Source organism: Balearica regulorum, chromosome 3, assembly GCF_011004875.1.
Source record: "Balearica regulorum gibbericeps isolate bBalReg1 chromosome 3, bBalReg1.pri, whole genome shotgun sequence".
Taxonomy (NCBI): Eukaryota; Metazoa; Chordata; class Aves; order Gruiformes; family Gruidae; genus Balearica; species Balearica regulorum.
Genome location: NC_046186.1, coordinates 61017483 through 61042873, shown reverse-complemented (window position 1 = coordinate 61042873; position 25391 = coordinate 61017483). Strand labels below are relative to the sequence as shown.

Genomic DNA, 25391 nt, shown 5'->3' with positions numbered 1-25391 from the left:
CAGTGTTAGACATAACCAAATACTGTTAATGCATTTACATGAAAAACAGGGAAAGAATATTATATACCGATGGAGACTCACCAAAGCACGGCTGCTTAGTATCTCCTTTTGCCCCACTGTTAACGTTTTATTCCACCACTTTTATCTCATGGTGCATTTATGTCAAATTCTTTGTTTCTATGCTTTATAATAGCACCTACTTGTTTTTTACTTGCTGGGCACATTTCTGGCTGCAAAATTTCCCTTCAGGAACAAATTCTTCTATGGTACCATAGCGATAACAGTTTTCACAGAAAACAAGTCCATCCATTTTTGCAGTTTCCTTCAACCTTGTGGGGATCCCTGTCTTTTCTGAAAAGGCTGCACAAATGAAAAAAGGAACTTCACTTAGGCAGAGGTGATACATTTCCAACCACCTTCAGTAGGCGTGCCAAGCAAACAGAAAACCAGAAGTCACACCACTCTTGTTACCACGAAGAACTGGGAGTTAGCATCTGTATAGGGTCTGTAATCCTCACATGCAAGTTGGGTTTTCATATTGCAACACTAGAGAGAGAAATCCACCGATGTCATGCTTTTGTCATCAGTGGCACATCAACACTGCTTGATGTGGCTACTCGTGAAATGAGTGACTTTTGTGACAGGCACCATGCTGACTGCCCACAGTCGTCACTTCATGGAGTCCACATCTCACCTCCTGCTGACGTGCCGCGTTTTTGACCTATAAGGGTCATTTGGGAAAAAGGTTTGAGGAGCAGTTATCTTTCAATAGGTGAACTTATTTCTGGAAGTAAATCACTGACTACATTCTACAGTCTCTCACAGCAGTAGCTATCACTCAATGTCCCTGAGGTCTACCAGAAGTAAAAAATCACTAATTTGCAACAAAGAAATTTTCAAATACTAAGGTACTCACTCATCCTAAGCTATAATTTCCCCGCAGGAGGCATGTAGCCTAGGAGCGGATGCTGTTTCTTTCACTCACAGGCAAGTATGAAGCACTGTGAAGTTGTCCAGCTTCTAGAGCATGAAGCACTGTGAAGTTCTCCAGCTTCTAGAGCAGGTTGTTGACTTTACACCCCCCCCAAAAGGCAAATTTCAAATCAAACTATTTCTTTTACTTGAGCACTGTACCATCGTTGAAAGTGCAGTCAAATAAACTCTTGTGTGCAGACTCTCTCCACTAGAAGAAAATATAATTTATGTGCTATATTTATACTCCAGCATCATCAGTGGTTCAAAACAACTACTTCCTCTCACAATGGAAAATTTTAGTAGTATTTTTATCTTTGAGGAGCATTAAATTAATCAAGGACAGCGTAAGGTAGTAGCAGGATGCTTAATTGGTACGTTTATGTGTCCACAAACACACTTTAATTCAGTAGCAACATTATTATTTTTTTTTTTTAGGTTAACCAAACTGTATGGGATGCAGTTGTATGCTTTACTATCATCTCTCAGTCTAAGGAGAGAATCTGTTGTGCTACTTATGCTATCACACTGTTGCCATTCTCATCACAGATTTGAATCTCAAATAACTATCATTGCCTTGGAGACAGACCTACAGAACAGAGTAGCTGTGGTCCGAAGCATCAGACCTCACAGCTGAGGCCCAAACTACTTTCCCACTGGTGTAAATGTTTCACTTATTCATAAAATTTGTCACATGACATTAAGACTTAACGGTGGGGCAGTAGCAAAGGAAAACTTTCATTGACGTTGCTTATCATGCTTATACTGATGATTACTAAACCAAAATTTTGAAGTCTGCTTTTCAAACGACTTTTACAGAAAGCACATTTTAAAAGAAAATTGATAAAATATCAACAGGGGAAAAAAACCACTAGGTAGTTGTAAGTAATTGCAAAACCAGTTGTAATACTCTTTTTCATGCTACTATGTCATTGTTGGAAACAGCATATCAAACTTTTGAGAATTTATGACCATGTAAACCAACTTGCCTTGAACAAAAAAAGCTGTTTCCTTACATCAGTATTTTAAATCCAGGAAACAGCTTATTTGGTAGACAGATACTACAACTACCAGAATTTTATCATTCAAGATAAACATAAATGGTTACTACACACTAATTTTAATGCTGTAAAAAAGCATAGTCAGCAGGAGCAAGGCAGCAGAGCAGACGTGCATTGACATCGGTGGTAGCAGCTGAGCAGCAGCCAGTATCATGTGAAGGCGGTTGACAGTGCACGGTACATCGGTCACAAATGAACTGTAGGCAGTTAGTAAAGTCTGTGGGCAGTCTGGAGAACCAGCTCAATAAAAAAATAACATCTAAAAAATTCTCAGTAATTTAAAGCAAGAAATTGACTGTTTCGCAAATAGAATAGAGGGGAAAATGTGATTCCAAACCAGAAAAAAATACTGTTAGAAAAAATTGTGGCTGTAATTGAACTTCAGATGTTTAACGGTCAAATTACTCCAATTTAAAATGCATTTATTTTCATACATAATCATGACACCCCAAAAAACAGGTAACATCATCATAGATACTCTGCATTAAAGCAAGTAAGTTCGGTTTTTATTTTGGGGGGCAACCTTTAAGAAAAAAATATATATTAAACAAAATACAGTCTACCACCTCTTAACTGACCTTCTTGAGCAGTTGGAACCATCCAGGTTGTTGTAGCAGTTGCCTTTTTAACACTTTCCATCTCAGTTTCATCTGTAATCACTTCCAGGGCCCCAAATTCATTCACTCTAAACTGTAAGACAAAACAAATGGCACAGAGTATAGTAAAAATGTACTAATACTCTCTTATGGTGTCTCCTTTTATTGACCAAGATAGTTATTACATAGTGTCCTTACCATAGTATCTAATTTCTATGTGTTTCTGCTTATCCCAAGGAACTGGAAACAAGCCTTTCTTGTTTCTATTGAGCAAAATGCAAACTCATTTTGTTATCTAAAATTATTAATTTGCAATAGATATTGATATAGATGCTTCCACATGCAGATCGGTATCTAACTTACACACAAAAACAAAAAAATCAGAAACAGAAATTCATGGGAAAATCTCCTAACCATATGCTTTTCATCGCCAGCAAAATAATGCACTCCAGTCACTATTTTTGTCGGCAAAAAGGGAACTGAATGTCAAATACAAATGCTTCACAGAGTACAGCATCCTCTGAAAACACAAGTACTTCTCCGCTGTAAAGTGCACATAAACAAACATCTCAAGGCAGTTTATGAGCTGTTTAATTACACGCTGAACATGGTATTACTGTCAGCCAGAAGCAAGGCTCAACAATACCCCACATGCTGTGCTTACACAGGAGCACCAGGAGTTATATCCATCCTGCTGCCAGCAGAAAAGCATCTTCCAAATGCCGTAATGATTCCAGTGCCACCAGATGAGAATGAACCAGCTTCCCAGTCACTACTAGGTTCGCAGGCTGAGCTGATTACACGGGTTGAACTGAAGGCAGCCTTTTGTGCGTGACAGTCTGTTCTGAACAGCAAAGGGGTGCAACTCTGAGCTGTGCCACAGAGGACAGGTCTCTAGCACTGATGTGCTCTCACCAACGGAGATCAACAGGAAAACTTACACCCAAGAGAGTCTTTCAAAGCTCCCCAGCACCCACCTGTGAAAATATTCCTTCAGGGCAGCAGTATGAAGCCCATTTCTCCTTCTCTGGTTGGGTAACGTTACCTTGGGAAAACGAGCAGGGGAACAATTGCCTGGCACTACACTGATCTCCTCCATGCCTCCAGAGGCTGCAGGATGAATTCCTCCCACTCGCCTTGGACCCTGATATGGTAGACTATCAAAAATAAGCCATCCTGACTGAAAGCAAAGGTGAGCCCCATGACGTGCACATCACAACAGTGTGCTTTCACTAACACAGTCCTTCCAGCGTCAGTATTTGCAAAGAGCCGCCAGGCCCTAAGGAATGCGGGCAGCTCAGAAGTAATAAGCTGAGGGGAGGGAGGGGAAGAAGAGAAGGAACACAGTCTGTGTGGAGCCAAGACTTCTGGAGCCAAGATTTTTACTTGCAAACAGCTATGCTCACAACAGATATGCAAGTGTGGACAAACTGTTGATAAATCCATCTGGACTGAAAGACCAGGAGTTCAGCTTCAAAAGGCAACCAAATGCAGTAACACCACATGCTCATACTCCAGTTCGTGGACAGACATTCACACTCTTCCATCCAAAGAAAAGCAGTGGAGTTACCATTCAGAAGAGGATCCACATGTCCTACGGCTGACTTATGCACCCAGCCTGGCTCCTATTTTCGTTGAGCTTATTTTTGCTATTGGTGCTTTGCTGCCTCTGCAATAGGTGGATGCCAGAGGGAAAACCTTCCTTGCTTCCAAGAGTTGTAACTCTACAACAGCTGGCTCAGCAAGCACGCTGTGAGCACAGACTAAAACACGGTGCCACAGCCCACGAACCAACAGGTGACGGGAAGGTTATTAACAAACTTCTGGAAACACTCTTGCACCTTCATACAACATCACCCGGAACACACGTACACCAAAGTATTTCTGAACACTCCGAGCTCACCGTAGCTAACTGGAAAAATGCCTCAGACCTGGGAAGTCATAATCTGGTTTTAACTGGGAAGGAAAAGCAATGAAAAACTTGACAGAGGTTAACTGCTTAAAAACAGGATAAATAGATGTACAGAGCAGCATGCTGCACAAAGCCATCACAGGATAAGAGCTGCCAGAGCAACGTGCCAACTAGTGTCTACTGTTGTAAGCATGACAAAAAAGGATCTAGATTAATGGTGGTTTATGTGTCCATGAAAAAAAATTCAACACTTCATAAGCCTGTCCTACTTCGAAAGTAGGTGACAAAAAAAATACAGGTAAAGGTTCTGTCACGTTTCCTCTATTTTTGGTGATCCAAGCTAAAATATAGTAAGAGCAGTCCTCATATACTTCTCTAAGTGTCTTGACAGTCTGGAAGTTTGCAGCAGGTGATACAGATGGAAGGAAATGGAGCCACTGAGCTAAGTTCTGAGGGTGGATCCATAGCTTTCTGAGAAGTAAAAATTCATTCTTAAGTCACAAAACTCCTTTAAGTAAATATATAAATTTGCATCAGATGAAGGGATTTTCTGTAAACCTGTTTTCATTAAAGCAAACAGTAAAATTTCCATTGATGGAAACAAAGGCCATTATCGAGTACTTTTTAAATAATCTCACAAAGAAGCCTGATTTTTGTCACTTCAATGTTTAAAAAACAATAAATTATAAAGCTTGTTGGGTATGAATTTCATCCACTTGACTTTTGTCAAATGCCTGTTTGTAAATTTTAAGTATCCTCTTAAGAAGATAATTCTCTATCCCACTCAATGGAGCCAATGGTCTTAGAAGATCAGAAGGCAAAGAAGAAGAGAAGGAAACTTCAACAACTTGCACGAGTGAATCCATACTAAGATAAACAGAATCAAATATAACATTTGGATAGAAAATTTCACTTTCAAAGTTTCATGTACAAGTGAGCAACAAGGGCAAAAATACACAATTTCAAGTAACTGCAGTTCTTTTAATACAAATATATCATAAACTGAGCTGGCAGGATGAGTACAACTGTTAGTGGGTAAGCATATAACACAGAACTTATTTAGCTGCCTTGTTTAGCAATTTCCACAAGGATCAAAAGGGAATCAAAGAGCAGCTTCCATCTAAACATCATTAGAGATACATTTTCACATTCTCGGGAAATGATGCCCTGATATACCACAACTTCATCTTATATGACTGTTAATTTAAACCCCAGGAACATTTTAATATTCATTCAACAAATAAAAAACACAGTGAGGGAAATCAAGGCTTAAACAGGTAATCATCGAACATTATAAATACTTTCTGAATCATTTCTGTCTGTCCACATGCTAAGTTCTTCTACAGGGATCAAAATTACTATCAATAAACATTTAAAAAAAAAAAAAATTGCATTAAAATTTACACAGGACTGGAATAGGTATCATCAGTCACTGAGATGAAGTCTTTGTTTACTGCAGGCAACAGTATCACACAAGGTATTTCATGTTTCAGCTACAATGGAGAAGTGGCCAAATTTTCTGTTACCAATGCCTCTACTCAAAGTCCATTCCTGAATTTCTTCCTCAAAAACCCTTCTTCTAACTTTTCATTTACATCTATTGATAGTCAGTTTATACCCATTTGTTCCTAATGCAACATTACCCTATAGATTACATATCTCTAGTACACTAGCACTTACTCTCTGGGTATTCATTTGAAGCAAGGAATTATGTACCCCCAAACTTAATTTTATTAGGCTCAGCACAAGCCCCTGTTCTTCTTGTGAAAATGGTGCTCTATCTTCTTGATCAGCCTGTCATTCTTTGCCCAGCATGTGCTGGGCTCAAGCATGGAAATTCACTTCTTCTCAGTGAATGTGACTAAGCATAACACCGCAGGTGGGCTTCTGCTCTCCCTCCTCCAGTGGCTTTAGGACCTTTCAATTTCTGATGGAAGTTCTTTCCCTTATCACCCAGGCTGGAAGGCACTCCATAGTTTTATGTAGGGGGAATTATATCCTAAGAGGTCTTTCAGTTCTCTTTCTCCACATTTCATAACAATAGTCTGTGTATTTGTCACTATGTGGGATGAATTTGCAAACAATGCAAAATGTCTACCATATTGCAGATGAATTAGAAACTCAAACCTATTGGGAAGAAGTACATATGATCTAGTTTTAAATTAAGTCCCTGCTGTTGCACGTGTCTGAGAGCAAAGATTAGACTATCTCTGTTTGCTGATACTTGTACCCTTTGGAGAGTGTATGAGACCGAGACCTTATCAGTACCCACAGAGATCAAATCAGAATAAAGACTACTATTGTTTTCTACAAGGTAAAAATATTATTTGGGAGGACAGAAATAAAAAGGAAGACAAAGGAAGACCAACTGAAGCAAAAAGGAAAAAAAAGAAGAAAAAAACCTATGCATCTTAATGTATAGCTTTAAAATAAATTAGAAAAACAGCCAACACTACCATCTACTGGGGAAGATAAGGACAAAGAGTTCATGCAATAAAGACTGTATGTTGCTGCATTCTGACAGTAACTTCAGGAATAAAACTCATCTTGAACACACAACAGTGTGATTGTGGACTAGCTCAGAAGAAACCTGCAAAATTTATATTATCCAAAACAAAAGTCAATTGAGGAAATGCTTTTTATGCCTATGAAGTAACTAAAGTAGTAGAATTATACAGCAGTCTGTCAAGAGGATTGACACCTGAGACTCCAGTGATAAAAGTAAAAGAACTAACTACACTCAGATCTCTGGTTAGCAAACAGTTATCACCACTCTTGATTTTAATTACCATTTAATCATCACAGTGATTTCAGTGGGACTGTTCAGATAAATCAGAGCCTTTCTAGTATCTTACAGCTCCTCCTCTCTTTAAAGCAAAAGAATTGCCTATAGACATTGTATTGTCCAACCACATCCTTGCTACATGCCTAACTATTTTTTACATATTGAGTAAGTTAGTAAATGCCAGAACTTGTCCATTCAACCATTCTCCGTGTGTGTGTGTGTGAGAGAGTGATACAGTCTTTGCATGCACGATCACATACGATTTTTTCCACAGAACCCCTGCCCCAGGCAGGGGCTGGATAGCATTCAGAAAATGAGGCAGCTGTTGCGTATTTTTATACTCTTTCTTCAAGCAGTAAAGCCAGTCTTATTTACTTGACAAGGTTTGAAAGTAGAATGACTGTTTATTTTCTTTTTTTAAAAAAAAAACCACTGAAATAACAAACAGCACGTATCTAAAAAAGCTGTAGGCACTCTAGCAATTAGTGTTAACAACGCAATGCAAAGTAATTCCTGAAACAAAACCTCTGTTCTCAGCCACTTACAAAGAAAATAAAAATATCTCTTCCTAGCTCTTCATCCTTTGAGTACTCTGCTCTCAGCTTATTTCAAAGCAGGCAGTAAGCATGTGAGCCCTGATGCTTGCCTGGTCACAAAATTTTGACTCTTTCAGGGATGCTGAAGTTTATGGGAACATGTCCCTGCACCTGGCTGTTCCCTTTCTTTAATGATGAGAAGGGATCTTCCCTGCATGCTCCTGCTCTGACAAGTACAGCAAAAGACAAACAACTGAAGTAGGATCTCGGGCTATTTAGGACTCCCTAAATCATAATCAGCAGAGATTAAATTCCACACCATGACCATGGCGCAGGGCCAGACCCCCTCTCACTGGAACGATGCTGTCAGCAAGAAAGTCAAGCACTTGAAGCAACCTTTGATCGATTTTAAGATGCTTCAGTAACATTGCAATAGGGTAATCCTGAAGAAAAGAAGAGACAACAATTTGCATCCAAAAGGAAAGTTTTCTTCCTATCTGGGCAGGCACAAGCAGGAAAGGATTACTATCAAATTACAACCTTCCAAAAAAAATTAATAGAAGAAACATTCTCTTGTCACTTCTGAACTGAAAGCTTAGGTACCACCGATACCTCAGTCTTGTCTGTAGTAAAGTTTATCTACTTTATTCTTAGACACTCCTCAGGCTCTTCCAATCCCCCCTTCCACCCCGAGTGCTCAAGAATTATCTTAGTACCAGAGGGCTTCTCAGTTTCTCTCCACTGCAAACTCAGTCTGCCTTATTAGCTCCACTTGAGTAGGAAATTGCAGCTAAACAGACTTTCTTAAGGTGACACATAAATCAGTGACAGAGCCAGAAGTCAAGGCCTGCCAAGATGACACTTATTGATCCAGAAGTTGACCTACAAAGCAACCCTGGCTCCGAATTACCTTGGCCAGGATATTTCTAAACACCAAATGCTTGTATCTCATGGGAAACCCAAGCAAGTGACAAATAAAAAAATGACTGGCTACCTGCCAAAGTTTTGGTTCCAGCACATCGTTTGGCACCGCACAGGAAGGCTGTGGTAGAACCAAGGGCAGCACTAAACCTTCCTGTGTGGGATTTACCTGCATTAATCACAAAACTATTCCTTTTGCTTCCTGAAATCCTCTGCCCAGTTATTTACAAATCTAACAGCAACTACAGCAAATGACATGGTATATTTTGAGGTAAAATTACATATGATCACGTAAGAGAACACTCTACCATGACTACACATGAGGAAGCCCAATGAAAGATCCAAAGGCAAACCTAATTCCAGCATTTCTTGGCTTTGGAGTTTCAGCAATTTTAATAGTGACGTTTCCTTTTTGGTATTTCCTTTTTTTAAATAAGGTACAATCATTTGCTCACAATGCAAACATTTAACCAGAAATATATGGCAATGAAACATAGCACAAGCTAATTAATTACACTAGATTACAAGAGAAGAAAGTTATCTCCATGTGGAAAAGACCAGGCCACTAGGTACATCTGCAGGGGCTCACATGTGGTCAGAGAAAGTCTATTCTTCCTTCCTTTCTCCTTCCTGCACTAACTCTTATCACCTTCCCTGAAGGGAACCCAGCTTCTCCCTAGAATAACATCTTCCCAGTGGAGGCAGCGATTTAACCGGTTCCCAGTAGACGATGTTTCCCACGGATGCTCTCGGGGACTCTCCCCCGAGAAAGAAATGGCTCCCCAGATTCAGTGCAGCACATGCCACTGCGTGAGGGCAGAACTAGCTTTGCACTAAAAAAGCACTGTAGTTAGTTATTCCCTAAGATGCTACCAGTACTTCTGCTGTATAATCAACTGAGAAAAAAATAAGTTGTTTTCAAAATGTTAATTATCTCAAGCAAACTCAAATGCAATTTCAGAATGGGCAGGTGAAAGGACACACTTTACTGCCTTGAGCTGTTGCACCTATGCATACAGAAACACAGTGCTCTGAATCACCATTACCTTCTTCACAGTGCAGCTGGAAATACTGATCACCACTGACCATTATTCCACCATTCATGTTCCACTATTATATTTGGTTTCCTACGATATTAACTGCCCAACTTTATTTACAGGTTAATTCCTTCATCATCAAATTTATTTGTTTGGGGTTTTTTTCATTCAAGCACAATTTGCAGGCTGGAAATAATGACCAAAATTCTGTCCATGCAGTATACAACAGCTCACTTTCCAAACACAAGCACTAGAAAACTCATTACGAAGTACTTCATAAACTTCTGTCACTGCAGTAGGAAGTGACTGTAAATTATTACAGCTTTTCCAATTTAATGAGTACATTTAAATCTTGAAGTGATGGTGTTACTGCCTGCACTCAGCAGAGATTAAAAAAAAAAAAAGAGAAAAAAAGAAAAGTATTTCACATTTACATTCACACCATGCAGAGTAACTGGTAAGCACTGATGTTTTTCAGATGAGCATACATTACTTAGCCTGCCACACGAAGGCATTCTGTAATTTGTAAACTATTTTAAACTCTACTGGAATTCAAGTTCTCTGTTTTATTTAAACATCTTGAAAGAACTAATATACAATGCTAAAATTTTTGTTCTCAGTCTTTAGTGCATCATACTGTACAATTTTTAATTTTCCCTGTCCCCTGTATAATTTGAAATTCTAGCGTTCTCCACAACCACTCACTATTTATCTGTCACATAGCATGCTCAAAGCAGCACTGAAGAAGTATTAACTATTTTATGACTACTTTTGTTAAAGAATTTTAACAATATCTGTATAAGAGTGTATTTCCATAGCATTTTCCAACTACGGGTGACAAAACTCTTAACAATTAACACTGCACAAAATTATAGGAAAAGAACATTTTCAGCATTTTACCAATGTGGAAACAGATGCAGACATAAGAGACCGTGGCATGGCTGAGAACAGCAGAGGTTTGGTTCCCTTGTTTTGATTTTGATTAGGCTGGGAAATGAGTGCCCCCTGGTGTAGCCTATATGAGTGAAGTCTGGTAGGCATGAAACTGCCCATAGGACTTGGTAACAAAAAGAAATAATGCCATTTCCTATTTCTGACTTGGTTCTTCTTCTACATCATAAGAAAAGTTAAAGTTAAGCAATGATAAGAAAATGCTGAGAAAAGTTATTTGTAAATGTTTTAAGCTTTTTACACTACTTAGAACATTTTTTTACCAGCTTTTATTCAGAGAGGAACTTATGTTCACAAAAATGAAGTGGTTCTTAAAAAGAATAGTTGCTCAGATATACTTGCCTGATAATGTGAGGAGGCTGGACATCAATATAGCACACAAGAGATTGCTTTAGAAGTGCATATGTAAAAATAAGCATGAAACTTCATCAAGCAAGCAGTAAAGACAAGCAAATGCCGTATGACTTACATGACTAAAAATAAGGACTTCAAGCAGGTAACTCCCCAAAACTTCTATACTAAAAAACAGCGCTTCAACATTTTGGTATACATTTAACTTAAAACATGCTCATGCAATACAGTTTACCAAATCTGAGTGTTCAAAGACAATCTCCCCAACATTTTATGAAAAGACTAAATGTGAGAATGTAAGCAATACCCTGTCTGCAATGAATAGTTCAGCTATTCCTTGTTATTTATTATAAAAAATCCGGGCATTCTAATCTTTTACAAGCTGTAAAAACAGAATCTTTGGATTTGTGCATCTTGCTACCACAGTGTTTTCACCGGATTTTTCAATTGCATTTCAACGTAAATACATGGCAATGGTTTGGTATCTCTAGTGGAACAAGTCTGTTATAATTTTTTAAAGACACATGCAAGCTTACAAGAAGTAACTGCTATGTAAGGCCATTTTCTTGAGGCTCAGGACAGTATTAAAATACTCTGTTATCAGGACGGGTCAGGTAAACCATCCGCATTAACCCTATTCTGAGAATTCCACAAAGAGCATAACATATCTTCCATGATCACATTTACAGTTTCAAGGGATTAGTCACCCTTTTAACCATCAGTATTTGGAAGCAGCCTTGAAAAATGAGTTGTTACAATTATCTTGAGAGCTTAAAAATCCTTGCTATCCTAACAGCTCAGATTGTTTTGGTATCTATATAAACACCAAGTCTTGATGCTCGTGATGTCCACTGAGCTCCTCAGGCTAATTTTGCATTGTTAGAAAATATTCTTCCTTCAGTCAGTGTAAAAACAGCTCCATATCAATTTCATCTAGTAATGCCTTTTGTATTTAAAAAAAAAAAAAAAAAGAAAAAAAAAAGACAAGAATGAGCTGCCTGGCCATTTCTCTCTGTATCTGTCATCATTCTGGGTATATTACCATCGCACCTCTGACTGTGTCATCCCTAATGCCTGGACCAAAGAAAGAATTTCTGTCCAAAAATCAAATACCTGTTTCTTTCCAAGTACAAATAAAAAAATAAAACCAGAAGAACAACCTTAAAATGAAGCTCATGCTTTCCTGAACAGGACATACTTAAGAATCTTCTTACACGATTTCCTGAAGTAACCCTCAGCTACACCTGAGTAGCTCAGTCCCTTCCCTCACTTTCAATGGAAGTTTTCCTACTCCTCTACTAATTAACGACCCCACCTTTGCTTTGTTTGTTTCTCTTAACATAGGGTAACCAGAACTGAACAAAGCACGTACCAATGATTTATACGAGATTATTGTATCTTCCTGCATTGTTCCCTTTTGTATTCCTCAAATATTTCAATATTGTGTTTGCCTTTCACACAATGTTGCTTATTAAAATAGAAAGGAATTTTAAAAGCCTGGACATTTAAAAAAAAAATACAGGACTGGTGGGGGATGTGGAGGCTGATGATAGCCTTGGCAGCAGTGACCATGAGATGGTGAAGTCTGAAATCCTGAAAGAAGCAAGTAAAACAAATAGTGAAATAGCAGCACTGGACTTCAGTAGAGGCAGATTTTGGCTTGCTCAGAGATCTGCTTGGCTGGATCACACAGGAGACTGCCTTAAAGGGTAAATGGGCCCAGGAGATCTGGATGTCTCTCCAGGGACCTCCTATCAGGAGAATGACGCATGCCAATGTGCAAGAAGTTAAGCAAATGTGGGTGAAGACCAACATGAATGAACTAGGGACTCCTGATACAGTTCAAATGGAAAAGGAAGTACGCAGAAGGTGAACTGGGGAAATGTTATACATTTTGCTGTAATGTACAGTGATGGAATTAGGAAACCCAAAGCTCAGCTGAAGAAGAAACTAGCAAAGGCAACAAGAAAGGTTTATATACATGTACAGGCAGTAAAAGCAAATTACCAAATTGGAGGGAGTGGCTGATAAACTGAAGGACAGGTTTGCTATTCAGAAAGACCTTGACAGGCTGAAGAGATGGGCTAACAAGATCTCATGAAGCTCTACAAAAGCACATGCAAGGCCCTGCACCTGGGATGGAACAGCTGCGTGCACCCTGACAGCCTGGGGGCTGACTATTTGAAAGCAGCTTTGCAAAAGACCGATGAGTTGAACATGAGTCAGCAACGTGCCCTGGCAGCAAAGGTGGCCATGAGCATCCAGGGCTGCTTTAGCCAGCAGGTCAAGGGAACTGACTATCCCTCTATTCAGTTCTCATGAGACCATACACAGATTACTGTGTCCACCACAAGAAAGACAATGACATACTGGACCAAGTCCAGCAGACATCCACCAAAACAAGCAGGGACCGTAGCAGATGACATTGAAGGAGAAGCTGAGAGAACTTGTTTGCTCTGTCTTAAGAACAGAAGGCAAGATTTCACTGCTGTCTTCCAGTAGTTAATGGGCAGATATGGAGGGGATGGAGCCAGGTTCTTCTCAGACGTGCACAGTAAAAGGACAAGAGGCAACAAGCACAAGCTGCAATAGGAGAAATTCCAACTGAGTATCAGTAAAAGTTAAAAATCACTATGAGGGTGGCCAATGCTGGAACAGGCTGCCTAGAGAGACTGCAGTATCTCCAGCCCTGGAGATAACCAAATCTGTATTGGACAAGGCCCTGAGCAACCTGATCCAAGGTGGCCTGAGGTCTGGGGTGGTCAGTGGTGGTCTCCTGAGGTCCTTTCCAAAGCAAGCTATTCTGTGAGTCTATTCTATGAGTCCTTGATTTTAAAACAAACAAACAAAACAACAAATCACACAACATCTGTATCCTGAATTTCAAACATTTTTTGACTCTTTACTACAACAACAGAAATTGTGCCAGGCACCATGGGATATAAAGTTCTTTTAAAAAACTAATTAGTTTGTGAGATTCCATTCAAAAAATAAACTACGAGAAAACACCATCAATGTTAGTCTAAATGGAATTATATGAAAATATTGACTATAATCAACAGGAAATAGGTGCAAGAAAGTCTCTAATATTGAAATTGTATTTTTAGCTAACATAACAGAAGACATCTTCTGAGGACATAGTAAAAAGTATCAAATAGAATAAAATACATAGAATATTTTGAAAACAAAATTGTTGTAATTTACTTCAGTAAATACAACCAGTGTGAAAAATGTAAATAAAAGGACTATTCCAATATCATTCAAATTTGTAAACTATATCAAGCACAGAAGCACTCACTTTACTAATTTTTCTAGGCACTCACATGACAAAAGCAAAGCAAAAATAAACTATTTTTAGAAATAAAAAGAACTAAGAATATGAGACCATGAGAGTCAGTGACAGTATAAAGATTCTTAGTGAGACCAAAATATAATACCCTAAGTGTACTGAATTTTCACACTTTTGAGATTTCTTTTGGATTTTGTGCACTTGATTACTTCTGTCTGTATAGTGAGGCAGTGCTAATTTATGCCTTCCTACAGGGATGACGGCTGTCTACGCCAGCACCAGACACTGAATCAAGAAACTCCAGAGCTAAAAGCTAACAGGCTACAGTCTCTTAACTCAGAGCTACAGATTCATGTTTTATTCATAAATGTAGATACCTACATACCAGCTTGTGAAATACATTCTTTTTGGCATTTAGCAATTTTATTTTGCTTATTAAAAAACCCACATATCTTACCTTTAGGTCACTTCCTGGCAAAGTACCTATGCCATCCTTCCAGTCCATAGCACTAAATACATCAAACTCTTGACCATTTCCACTAGAGGCAGATTCATTCATGATGCATGTACTATTAAAAAAAGAAGAAAAAAACCAGTAAAAAGATTTTTCTCTGCAAATGCTAGAAGTGGTTTAATGCTTATATCATCAGACATTTCTTCAAATGCACTTCATAGATTAGTATCAAACACCTCCCTCAGCACATTGGCAATGGGGACAACTGATGACAATGTTGATAATATACATTAATGTAATAAAAACAAGGAGAAATCTTTTGAAAACTTTAAACAATAATACCTATCTTATGTACTAGGAGGCTATTAATGAGGCTGTATTGGAGAGAAAGAAAGAATTTCAAACTGCAAATAAACTGACATGGGGAAAACGCACCTTAAGTACACCTAAGAAAAACATCTGTCCTAAGGAAGACAAGACATGAGTGCGTACCTGTAATAAATACATTAAGCACAGATTAACAGAACTGCTTTTCCTTAATATGGGATAACATGCTGATGTGAATGCTGTACCCAAGATCAAATTAAAATTTCAAAATGAATTTGAAACTGTATTTCATTTTCACTGTCTCAGGGTACGCAGATATTCCTTCTCTGTTTCCATACAGTTTCACCAAATTTTGATTTGCATTTGTAGAATTTATTTACATGTAGAGAAGCACATACACACCAGAGAAAACTACTGCTTTGCAGGACTTTATTTTGCAGGATCCCCTTGTTTCAGAACAGTGAAAGGAGAAGAGGAAATATTTGTTTTCAGAAATAGTGGATTTGGACCTCCTCTACTGTGGTAAGAGTTTATCCCAAATAATTTGCACAAGCAACAGAAGTATACAACACGTGCCCCTGATCCCTGGCTTTGGCCCACCGTTTGTCACTGCCACAAAGACGGCATCAGTTGCACTGAGCTGCAAAAGTTTTTAGCAGCCACCAACTTTTTCCTTTCCACTTCTGACAAACACAGCAATCTTCAAATCTGTGGCCTGGCACCTAATTTATTATTTGTTCAATGTGAAATCTGACTCATTTTCTTTCTGAAGAACTTCAGCGCTATGCCTAGCAGCTGAAACAATTTGCGGCAAAATCAGCTCTGTCTTCAATTTGTGAACTATTAGCAAAAGCTCATCCCTTTTCAAATTTACACTTTCTGAACTTTTTAATAAACACTTTCTAAGCCTCATACTCCATTTGTAGACTGAAAACTTTTGCTGCAAGTATCAGTATTTGAACGTCAAATAGGTAGAGAGCTTCCTCACTGCTTGACCTTGTTTTCTAAAATCTAATTTCTAACTTGGGTCCCACTCCTAAAAATCAGAAAAAGATGTAAACCAAGCAGAAGTAAACTCAGGTCTTCTAGAAGTTTTTTACTGAAAGTTTGAGTAGAAAAATGCTTAGCTAGTTAACTCTGTTGAGTGAAAAATAATCAAATTTACATTTTTTTCATCAGAAAAATTGTACCAATCACTGTAACACCACCACTACAGGCAGATACTACTCTGATTTTGGGTCCACAATGTGGCCTCCCTTGTATTTCTCCTTGGTTTCCTCCTCCTTATTTCTAGCAGAATTCTTTAAAACCCTGAGCAACACCTTCCTCCACGAGTATTTCCGTTACACTATAACCACTACATAATATCAACAGGGTGACAGGAACTGGACCTCAGTCAGTAACCACTGCTATGAGTGAAAGCTTCTGCATACACCTTCATTTCATACGTCATGTAGGGTTCACAGAAGGCTCCTCGAGAAAACCTCACCTATTTCACGTAAGTTTGAAGTAAGAAGAGCACATGATTCAATGTGTCTTCTCCTTCTCTAATTTCAGTAATCCTCTATGAGAAGGTACTGAAAACCATACTGTCAATGCACAAAAATTCATTTTAAAATACGTCAATAAATCTAAACAAATTCAGTGTAAACTGAGAAATTCCCCAAAGCCACAGACCTTGTCTTTTAAAATCACTCCCAGGCAAAATCCACCACCCCACCTCAGGGCAGCTCCTGCTATACAACCTGGACAATCTGTGTTTGACCCAAGAGCACGGTATGTCGCAGGGCTCAAGCCCACGAGCCTCCAGCCTTGCAGACCGCTGCAGGCCAACCCAAGCAGCCCAACACCAAACCGAACTGCAGCACGATGGCAGCGGTGCAGGCCTTCTCTCAAGAATGCAAGACCCCAAGCTGCTAAGGAGCAGCTGAAAAATTGGATCTATCCAGAAACCTGTGAAATTTTAAGGACATGAAACATGCTAGTTTAAGCACACCGGTGTAATGAGCTCCCTGCGATTAGCCTGGCTAAGCTAACACAAAGTTTCTAAGTAATCTTAAATTACCACCCTATTTAGAGGACACTTCACTCAACCCTCCAGTGGTTTATTTATTATAGAAAACATGTTCCAATGGTTTCTGCAGAAGGCAGGACACAAGATGGGAAGACACTTGGGAGGCTGTGGGGAAATGTTTCCTCGCAGCAGCCGCTGTCCCACGGAGCGAGGAGCAGCAGACAGCTGCTCCATCAGATGCTGCCGTCTCCAGTAGTGCCACTCTCCTTATAGATACGCTTTGTAACAGAACCAGTTGGGAAAAAAATGACATGGGGAAAAAAAATCTTAAGAGCCTAGCCTACTTAGGTAGGATGTAAACTGTGAAAGTAAAAAAATTAAAGAAATACTTGGTAACAGAAATGTTCAGGGCATACTTCTCTCAAGAAAACATACAAATTTTAACTTAATTACACCTAACAAAGTTTCCTCAGGTAACAATCAGCAATAAGATACATTCTACTGTTTGATAAGGTATTCATTATTGTCTTCCTTTCAAAATTAACTCAACATCAAATGCACAATCTGTACTTTCACATTCTGCAGCCTTCAGAAATGTTCTTGATGGGGATGAAAAGGTCATAGGGCAATGCAGATAGAAATGAATTTACCAGAAGGAATTACATGTAACAAAATATCTATTTCCAGCTTTGCTGAGTTTGAACAGATGAAAGATAGGGCTGTATCCCTCTACTAATGCTAACAAGGAGGGAGATAGAGACCAATTAAATTGTTACAGCAATGAGGTACTAAAAAAAGGATGAAATCATCGCAATATATACATCTAAACCACAGTACAAAGAAAACTACAGAATGTCTTATCTACTCATTTTCATTTTTGTTTTTAAAGCTCTGATGTAGTTCTTTGAACTAGTATGACTCTTCCATAATGATTTCACTTGCTATCATTTCTGTTGCTACACTTCCTGAAAAGTAGTAGAAATAGTGGATGAATAAGGGACAAAGTAACTACAGTACTGTCCCTATGCCTGTCACTGAATGCCATCTGATGTGAAGGAAAGGACATAATAGCAAGAACTTGGAACAGTGACCTTACAAAAGCATCTCTAAAATCCACTATTAGGGATGTAACTGCATCTCAGTCTTCACAGCTGTAAGCTATAACATTTATAGAGGAGTGTGCTGCATGTTAATATTTCAATATTAACTTTGTTTTAGACAGATGTAATAAATTCATTAAAATAAGCAAGCATATAAAATAAGATTAGACGCATCCTTTAGAAAAACCCTCATTTTTACCAACTGGTTCAACAATAAATGAGTACCTCACAGAGGAGATATGTAATGAGAATAACAGCACTAAAAATGAGATAGTTTCATCTGGTGAAAGCCTCTCTAAAGATGTGAAGCAAAGAAACAGGAGAGAATATGCCAATTAAACTTACAAGTAGTTTTTTAAATAATTATAGGGTTATGTACTGAATACATCAAAAAGTAATAATAGAAGGATTCTTTCTTTCAGTTAGCTTTAAAAATCTACCTGACACCTACTCAAATTTTTAAAATCTAAGATGCTACCTGTGAAATGTCCGTGTGATTTCTCACCAGCGCGGCCAACTCAACACCAGGTCACTGGACAGCAGACAAGAGGAGAGTTCAGCAGCAAAGTCACCAGTCAGCAACGCCAGATTGGCATAACCTGTCTGCGACAGCGCGTCTTTTCTTTTTATGCATCCCTGCATATTTTTATTTTTACTTTTGAGTATTTCTGAAGGCACCGTGACAGGATAGCCTAGCAGATTTGCCCCATACTGGTCCTCTCTCCAGCCGACAGCTCCCGCGAGCTGGAGAAGGAGGTCTCAGCAAGTGGCACCAAGGGTGAGGTCCAAGGGAGGCAACATCCTTATGGAGCCAAGCCATGGTCCCTCTTCCCGACAGGGCTAGGTGATACCAGCACTGACAGATGTTCAGAAACAAAGGCAACAGGTGAGGGTTTTTTGTCCTAATATTGTAGATGGTTATTTTGGGCATCTCCAAGGAGGAGGCTGCTTGGCATAGCATGCATGGGCCAAAGGGACACTTTTCCCTACACAATAAATCAGGAAAACAAAGTGGATCACAAGGTGACAAATACACTAAGTTCTAGATACCAGAGGACAAATGGATACGCAGCTTCAGCTTTATTTAACGTGCAAGAATGTGAGCAGTACCAGGGCTGACGTTACATTGCTGAAGCCACACAAAGCAGAATTACCCCTCGCAATGTTAGCTCCCTCTGTTTCAGACAGACTTTGTATTAAGTCTTCATAATGACAGCAAAAGCAGAGACTGTAAACCCACCGGGGTGTGCCCTGCTTTTCTCCTCGCAATCCTCTCTTTGAGCTGGGTGCACCCCACGCTTTGTGTCTTTCTCACCCTTCATCTTTTAGCATCCGATTCTTCACTTAAAGAAAAACAACCACAACAGGAACAGTGCAGGAAACGGTAAAATGCTTTGAGGCTATCCACCACATTTTAATATGTGCTTTGTTTTGTTCCTGTTTAATGGCTGAATTATTTTAATGTGCCATTAAAAGAAGTATCTGGATATTACACATTTCCTTCAAAATCCCATTTTTTGTTGTTTAGGAACTACTTTACTAGTTCTGCCATGTTTCTACTCTGTGTGTTGAAGAGCTGTTTGAGTAAATTTCACTATTTTGCTTGTTGCTCATGAAGTTTATTACAAGTAAGTTATTTTAAAGATGACATATACAGCTCACAGATGTATTCACAAAGGGACCGCAGCTTAAAATTCTTTGCCATTCTTAACACTTGTAACAGAAAATGGACCAGATTTCTTATTGATGATGCCCCTTTAGCATTATTTCCTCTTCTTTTACCTGTTGCTACTCTTCTGGCTGCTGAATTCTCCAGGGGTACTGTGTATGTTTGTTCCTGCTTCCCAATACATAGGCTGAAAACCTTTTTCCCCACAGAAAGAAGCTGGTCACAGACGCATTGCAAAATGCTGTGAAGCCTGAGGCTGCACCAGTGCTAAAGGGGGTTCATGCTGTCCTCACCTGAGTCCGGTCTCTGTCAGCGAGCTAACATAGGTATTGCCATACCATTGCTACAAAGCGGGTAACGCACACAGCCTTCATCTGCTACCTCATTTTCAAATATCCACAGTACAATGAGAATAGTTACCCATTATCAAAGCTATCCCATCATGTAATGAACCCTACCACTAACAACTTTCATTTTGTTTACCTGTACCTCACACCAACAAAGTATTTCCTCTGCAGTGCTTTCATGACTCTTTTACTTCTGTTATTGGCTGTGCAGTCCTGAGTGGAGGTTTAACCTACTCAGATAGTAAGAATGGAGTACAACTCCTCTGAATTCCTGTGTCTTAATTTCTCTTAATTCCTTGAACCAGGCACAGAAAGTTACAAACAACTTCTGCCTTTGTTTACTTGTGTCTCCTTCCCTCTGCTGTGCAGACACTTCCTTGAGAAGAAGTGTGTGACGCACCAAATCTTCACACTGAATATCACCTGACCTAATTCAAATTGTTATTTCTTTCCCCGAGTTAATTTGATACACATCTGAACACTCCTGTTGTCTGACTCGTGTCCTCCTCTTCTGTCAGTTCTTTGCAGCTTCCATAAGCTCTGCTGTCCTTAAACAATTAATTCACCTTTTTCTTAGCTCCTAAATGCACTCAGCAGGTTACTGCATTTATAGACTTTCACCTCTCTCTAATTCATAAAGAGCTTGTATCTCCCATTGTGATGAGCGGTCCTACTACTGGAGCATGAGTAAGCTGTGACTACACACAATCATTTTCTTCACTAAGCCCCATGCCAGGTAATCACTGGTTCCTCACACTCATCACTTACAATCCATCATCCTACTTACCAGCAGTATTAAAAAACTCAAAGAGTAAACAGAATAGCCCACAAAAAGTCAACCATCTCTCTTCACAAATAGGTGATGCCCAATAAAACTGAGGAAAAGGACTCATCACGTAATCATTTTCTTAAGTTATTAGAACTCTTAAAAGCAACACTCTAGAAAAACTCATTGAACTGAAGGTGAAACAGACACCACAGCAACAAACAAAACCAGAGTTCACTGCAATTGCCCAACTGACAACAAAAAACATCCAAGACGACGATTGCTTCAGCCACCTTCATTAGGGCACCAGTTCCTGAGAAGACCAACTGGACCACAGTCAAAGCCGCTGAGGTCACACCAGGAAAAAGCGAGTACCCGGCACCACCCAGATCCAAGCAGAGTGCTTTGCTGCCTTCAGCCGCTAGTTTCAGGGAGTTTCTCGCCTACAGATGTTCATCATGTAAACTTCTGGGAACCTGGTAACTTCCTTGGTAAAAAGTAGCGGTTTCCTAAACAGCTTTTAAATTTGCAGTAAGAAAACTGTGTCACGATCCTGAACATAGGCTATTTCCTAAAACAACTCACACTGAAGTTTTTGTAGCTCGAGTTTTATTTACGCTCACCACCTGATTTTTAGCGCCTGCAACTGAGCGTCCATTCATGACTAGAAACAAACAGCAAAAATGGTCAGTCCAATGCTACTCAACTACACAAGGCAAATTAAAAATAAAACAGAAGCAAGCTGAAAATATAACTCATGCTACCTTTCACTGTAAAGCTTACACACCCCCTGCTACTAAGCACAGGTAATTAAAAGAAACGGAAGAGGCTGTGACCCCTCACCACCCGGGGAGGCTGCTGCACCTCCAGGGGCCTCCTTTCCAGGAAACGTTACTCACTGGGGCTCAAACCGCGCTCGCGAGTGGGACAAGTGACACGGCCACGGAGCGCGTCCCCGGCCGCTCCCCACGCAACCCGCGGGCCGGGCTCACCCGCGGCGGCGCAGCTGGGAGTCGACGGGCCCCGGCAGCGTCCGCCCCGGAGCCGGCGCTCCCTCCCGCCCGCACGGCGCGGCGGAGCGGCGCGGCAGCCGGAACGCGGCGGCGAGGCCCGGCGGGCGCGGCCGCCGCTCCCCGGCGCCGGCAGCCCGCGGCCTACCACCAGAGGTCCCTCCTTGGCCAGTTTTGCGCCGTGTTTTTGCTGCACTTGAAACTTTCTGGAGAAAACCCGGGCTCAGGTCCGCGTCTTCCCCAAGCTCGGGCAGAACCACCGAGACAAAAGCGCCCGCCCGCCCGCCCGTCCCGGCCGGCTCGTCGGGGGAAGCGCTCGAGGAAAGCGGTTCTCAAGTTGCTCCGTTTCTTTCCTGAATTTGCCTTTCTCTCTTCTCTCTCCCCCCCCCCTCCCCCCCGCCCCGGGCAATTAAATCGAGCGGGGGAAGAGTGCCCCCCTGCCCCGGCGTGGGGGCTGCAGGGGTAAGCGCGCTGCGGGCGGGGGTGGGAGAGGAACTGGGTGTTAAGTGTTCCTGAGGAAGTTGCACAACGAGAGAGGGACTCTGCTTGTTTACCGGGTCCTTTGCTTTTTTTCCCTCCCACCCCCCCCTCCACCCCCCGAGCGCGGGATCCGGGAAAAGGAGGCTGTCTCCGAGTGGAAAGAAAAAAAAAAAAAACAACCCTAAAAAAAAAAATGTTACCTTCTCCTCCCTCCTCCCCTCCCCCAGCGCGGAGGAGGAGGAGGAGGAGGAGGAGGGGGGCGAGCTTTCTTTTTTTCTAGGGGACTGCGGGGGATTGCTCCCCGGCCGCTCGCAGCCGATCTCCGGGCATCCCTCGGCGGAGAAGTCACCCCTTCCCGCGGGAGGGGCCGGCACACGCCGCCTCCCCGGAGGGCTCGCCCCCGCCCGGCCCCGCAGCCTCCAGCGCCCGGCCCCGCGCTGCAACTTTTTCTCTCACGCTCTCATGTGCGCCCGCTCCGACGGGGAGGGGGAAAAAATGGGGGTGGGGAGCGGGCTCCGCTGCGGCCCCGACGCGACGCCCCCCCGCCCCGGGCGCTGCCGCCCCGGCGGCCTCTCCCCAGCCCCGGCCGGGGGCGGGCGGCCGCTCCGCGGGATCGCCTTCCCCTCGACCGCCGCTACCCCCCACCCCCCCCCAAAAAAAATCGCTTTCCCCCTCCCCCCGCCGAAAAAAACATCGCCTCGCACACGTTAGCGAGAACAAGTGTGCCTATATCCTGTTGTTACATGCACCGGCTGCGGAGACGGGGAGGGAGAGACAGGCGTGTGCGCGGGGGCCGCTCCCCCACCCCGGCCGCACTTCAGGCGAGAGCGCGCAACTTAACAGAAAAGCCGTGTCCTATTCCCTGCCCCCCCACACCCCCCCCCCATCCTCAGCAAAATACGCACTCACGTGTATGTGCACTCACATACACCGCCGGCACCGCGGGGGCAGCCTCCGGGAGCCCCCCCAGGCCAGCCCACGGAGCCGGCGGCGGTGACAGGCGCCGGCCGCCGCCGCCGCACGCAGCCCGGAGCGGGCAGGGGCCGTTCCGCCGCCGCCTCACATGTCTGCCGCAGCGAGCGCGGCGCACGCACCGCACAGAGGCAGGAACTGAGCACTCGAGCAAAAGACTTTTTTTTTCGCCTCTTTAAAAAAAAAAAAAAAAAATTGCTAGAAGCTTTTTTTTTTTTTGGTATGTGTATGTGTGTGCAAACTTTCCCCAAAATGGCGGAAATTGGGAGATGATTATATTTTAAATATCTCTCGCACACAATCACACAAAGTGCAGGAGCGACGGAAAATACAAACTCTCTCCGCTGCGCGCCGACGAGGCCTTCGCACACGGGGACCCACGGCACATTCAACCGGTATATCCCGGCAGCCGCCACCTCTCGCCGCTTCCGACCAAAAAACCCGGGGCTTTTTCACACCCCTCTCCGCTGCGCATTGCCCCCTCGCAGCCCGCACTTCTCCCCGTCCTTCAGCCTGTGTGAACAAAGAGCCGGGGCTGGAGGGGGGGGGGGGGGGAGCTGGGGTGGCAGCGAGCCCCCTCCCTCCCTCCGCTCCCTCCCCGCCCGGCGCTCACACGCACACGCACACCCATGCACCCCCCCACGGCCCCCCCCCCCGTCACCCTGCCGCCCGGCCGCTGCACCCGCATCACATTGTTCCCAACAGCGCGGCGGTGCCCCGTAAGTGTCATTAAATGGAGCCAACTGACAAGCTCATTGGTGGGGCAAGTCTGCAAAATGTCTCTCCCCTTCCCTTCCCCCTCCCTTCGGAACCACCTCCCCCCCCCCAAAAAAAAAGCCCCCCCCAACACATTTCCACAGCTCCCTCCCCCGTATATATATATGTACATACACATACGTGCGTGCGTGCCTGTGTATGTATATAAATATATAGCGCACATAGATATACATGTACTCCCTTCATGTGTTTGGGAAGAGAAAAAGAAATACCAGGCACCTCTTTCTTTTGTTCCTCTTTCACACTCGTACACTTATGATTTAGTGAGATCCCCGGTGCCCCAGCCGCTCCCCAGCACTTGCGAGTCACTTGCCCACTTTCCCCGGCATTAACTTCCATCCTTTCTGCTCGAGGTGGTGGGGGAGAAGCCCCCCTCCCCTTCCCCAGATACGTTTCGTAAGGGAGGGAGAGGAGGTGCGTCTCTCCCTTTATCTCTCGCGCTCTCTCTAACTTTCATCCTCACCTAGGGGGAAAATTAAAACCCATCACCAGCCTTTGCCATTGCAGCTCCCTAAACGGCTTGCGGATTAGATCGGAACCCGCCGCTCCTTACCCCCCCCAAATTCTCTCTCTTTCTCCGTCTCTCGAGTAGTCCTGACAAATATGGTCCAGGGCTGCGGGCACAAGTGAGCATGCGCCCGCGGAGCCAGGGCTGGGGAAAGGGGAAACTGCCGCCGCCGCCGCCGCCGCCGCCGCCGCTCTTCCTCCCTCGCCTGCGCTGCCGCTGCGCCCCAGCCGCCGGCAACCGGCAACCGGCAACCGGCGGCAGCGGCAATCATCGCCCTTACCAAAAATACAGCCGCCGACAACGGCTCCGACGGAGGTGCATCATCTCCTCCGATTTACTGCCGACGCTGGAGGAATAATAAGGAGACTTGTGCAGCAGCCGCGCGCTATTTTGGGTGCTTTCAAAAATAATGCCTTGCACTTTTCGGGGAGTGTGTGTGTGTGTGGGGGGGGTCTGGTCCTCGGCGGTCCCGCCAGGTGCTGGTGAGGCAGGGTGATGGGCGCGGGGAGGCCGGGGAGAGCCTCTCCGCGGCTCTTGGCCCCCGTCCTCCCCATAA

General features: G+C 42.6%; 1 protein-coding gene across 9 annotated transcripts in view; it reads right to left on the bottom strand.

Moving 5' to 3' along the window:
- L3MBTL3 (L3MBTL histone methyl-lysine binding protein 3) overlaps positions 1-24940 on the bottom strand; it is an 83977-nt gene extending 59037 nt beyond the window's left edge. The window contains exons 1-4 of one of the 9 annotated variants that reach the window (XM_075748060.1): positions 24883-24940; positions 14869-14981; positions 2612-2723; positions 201-360 (exon numbers count right to left, since the gene is read on the bottom strand). In XM_075748060.1, the coding sequence (XP_075604175.1) occupies positions 201-360; positions 2612-2723; positions 14869-14970 (374 nt within the window). In that variant the 5' untranslated portion in view covers positions 14971-14981; positions 24883-24940. Of the gene's footprint in view, positions 1-200; positions 361-2611; positions 2724-14868; positions 14982-15594; positions 16227-18784; positions 21354-22246; positions 22371-22778; positions 23024-23487; positions 23680-23886; positions 23983-24882 lie in introns of those variants that run through there. The other 8 variants (XM_075748059.1, XM_075748066.1, XM_075748067.1 and 5 more) reach the window with 8 other exon arrangements.
- Between the last annotated feature and the right edge of the window lie 451 nt (positions 24941-25391).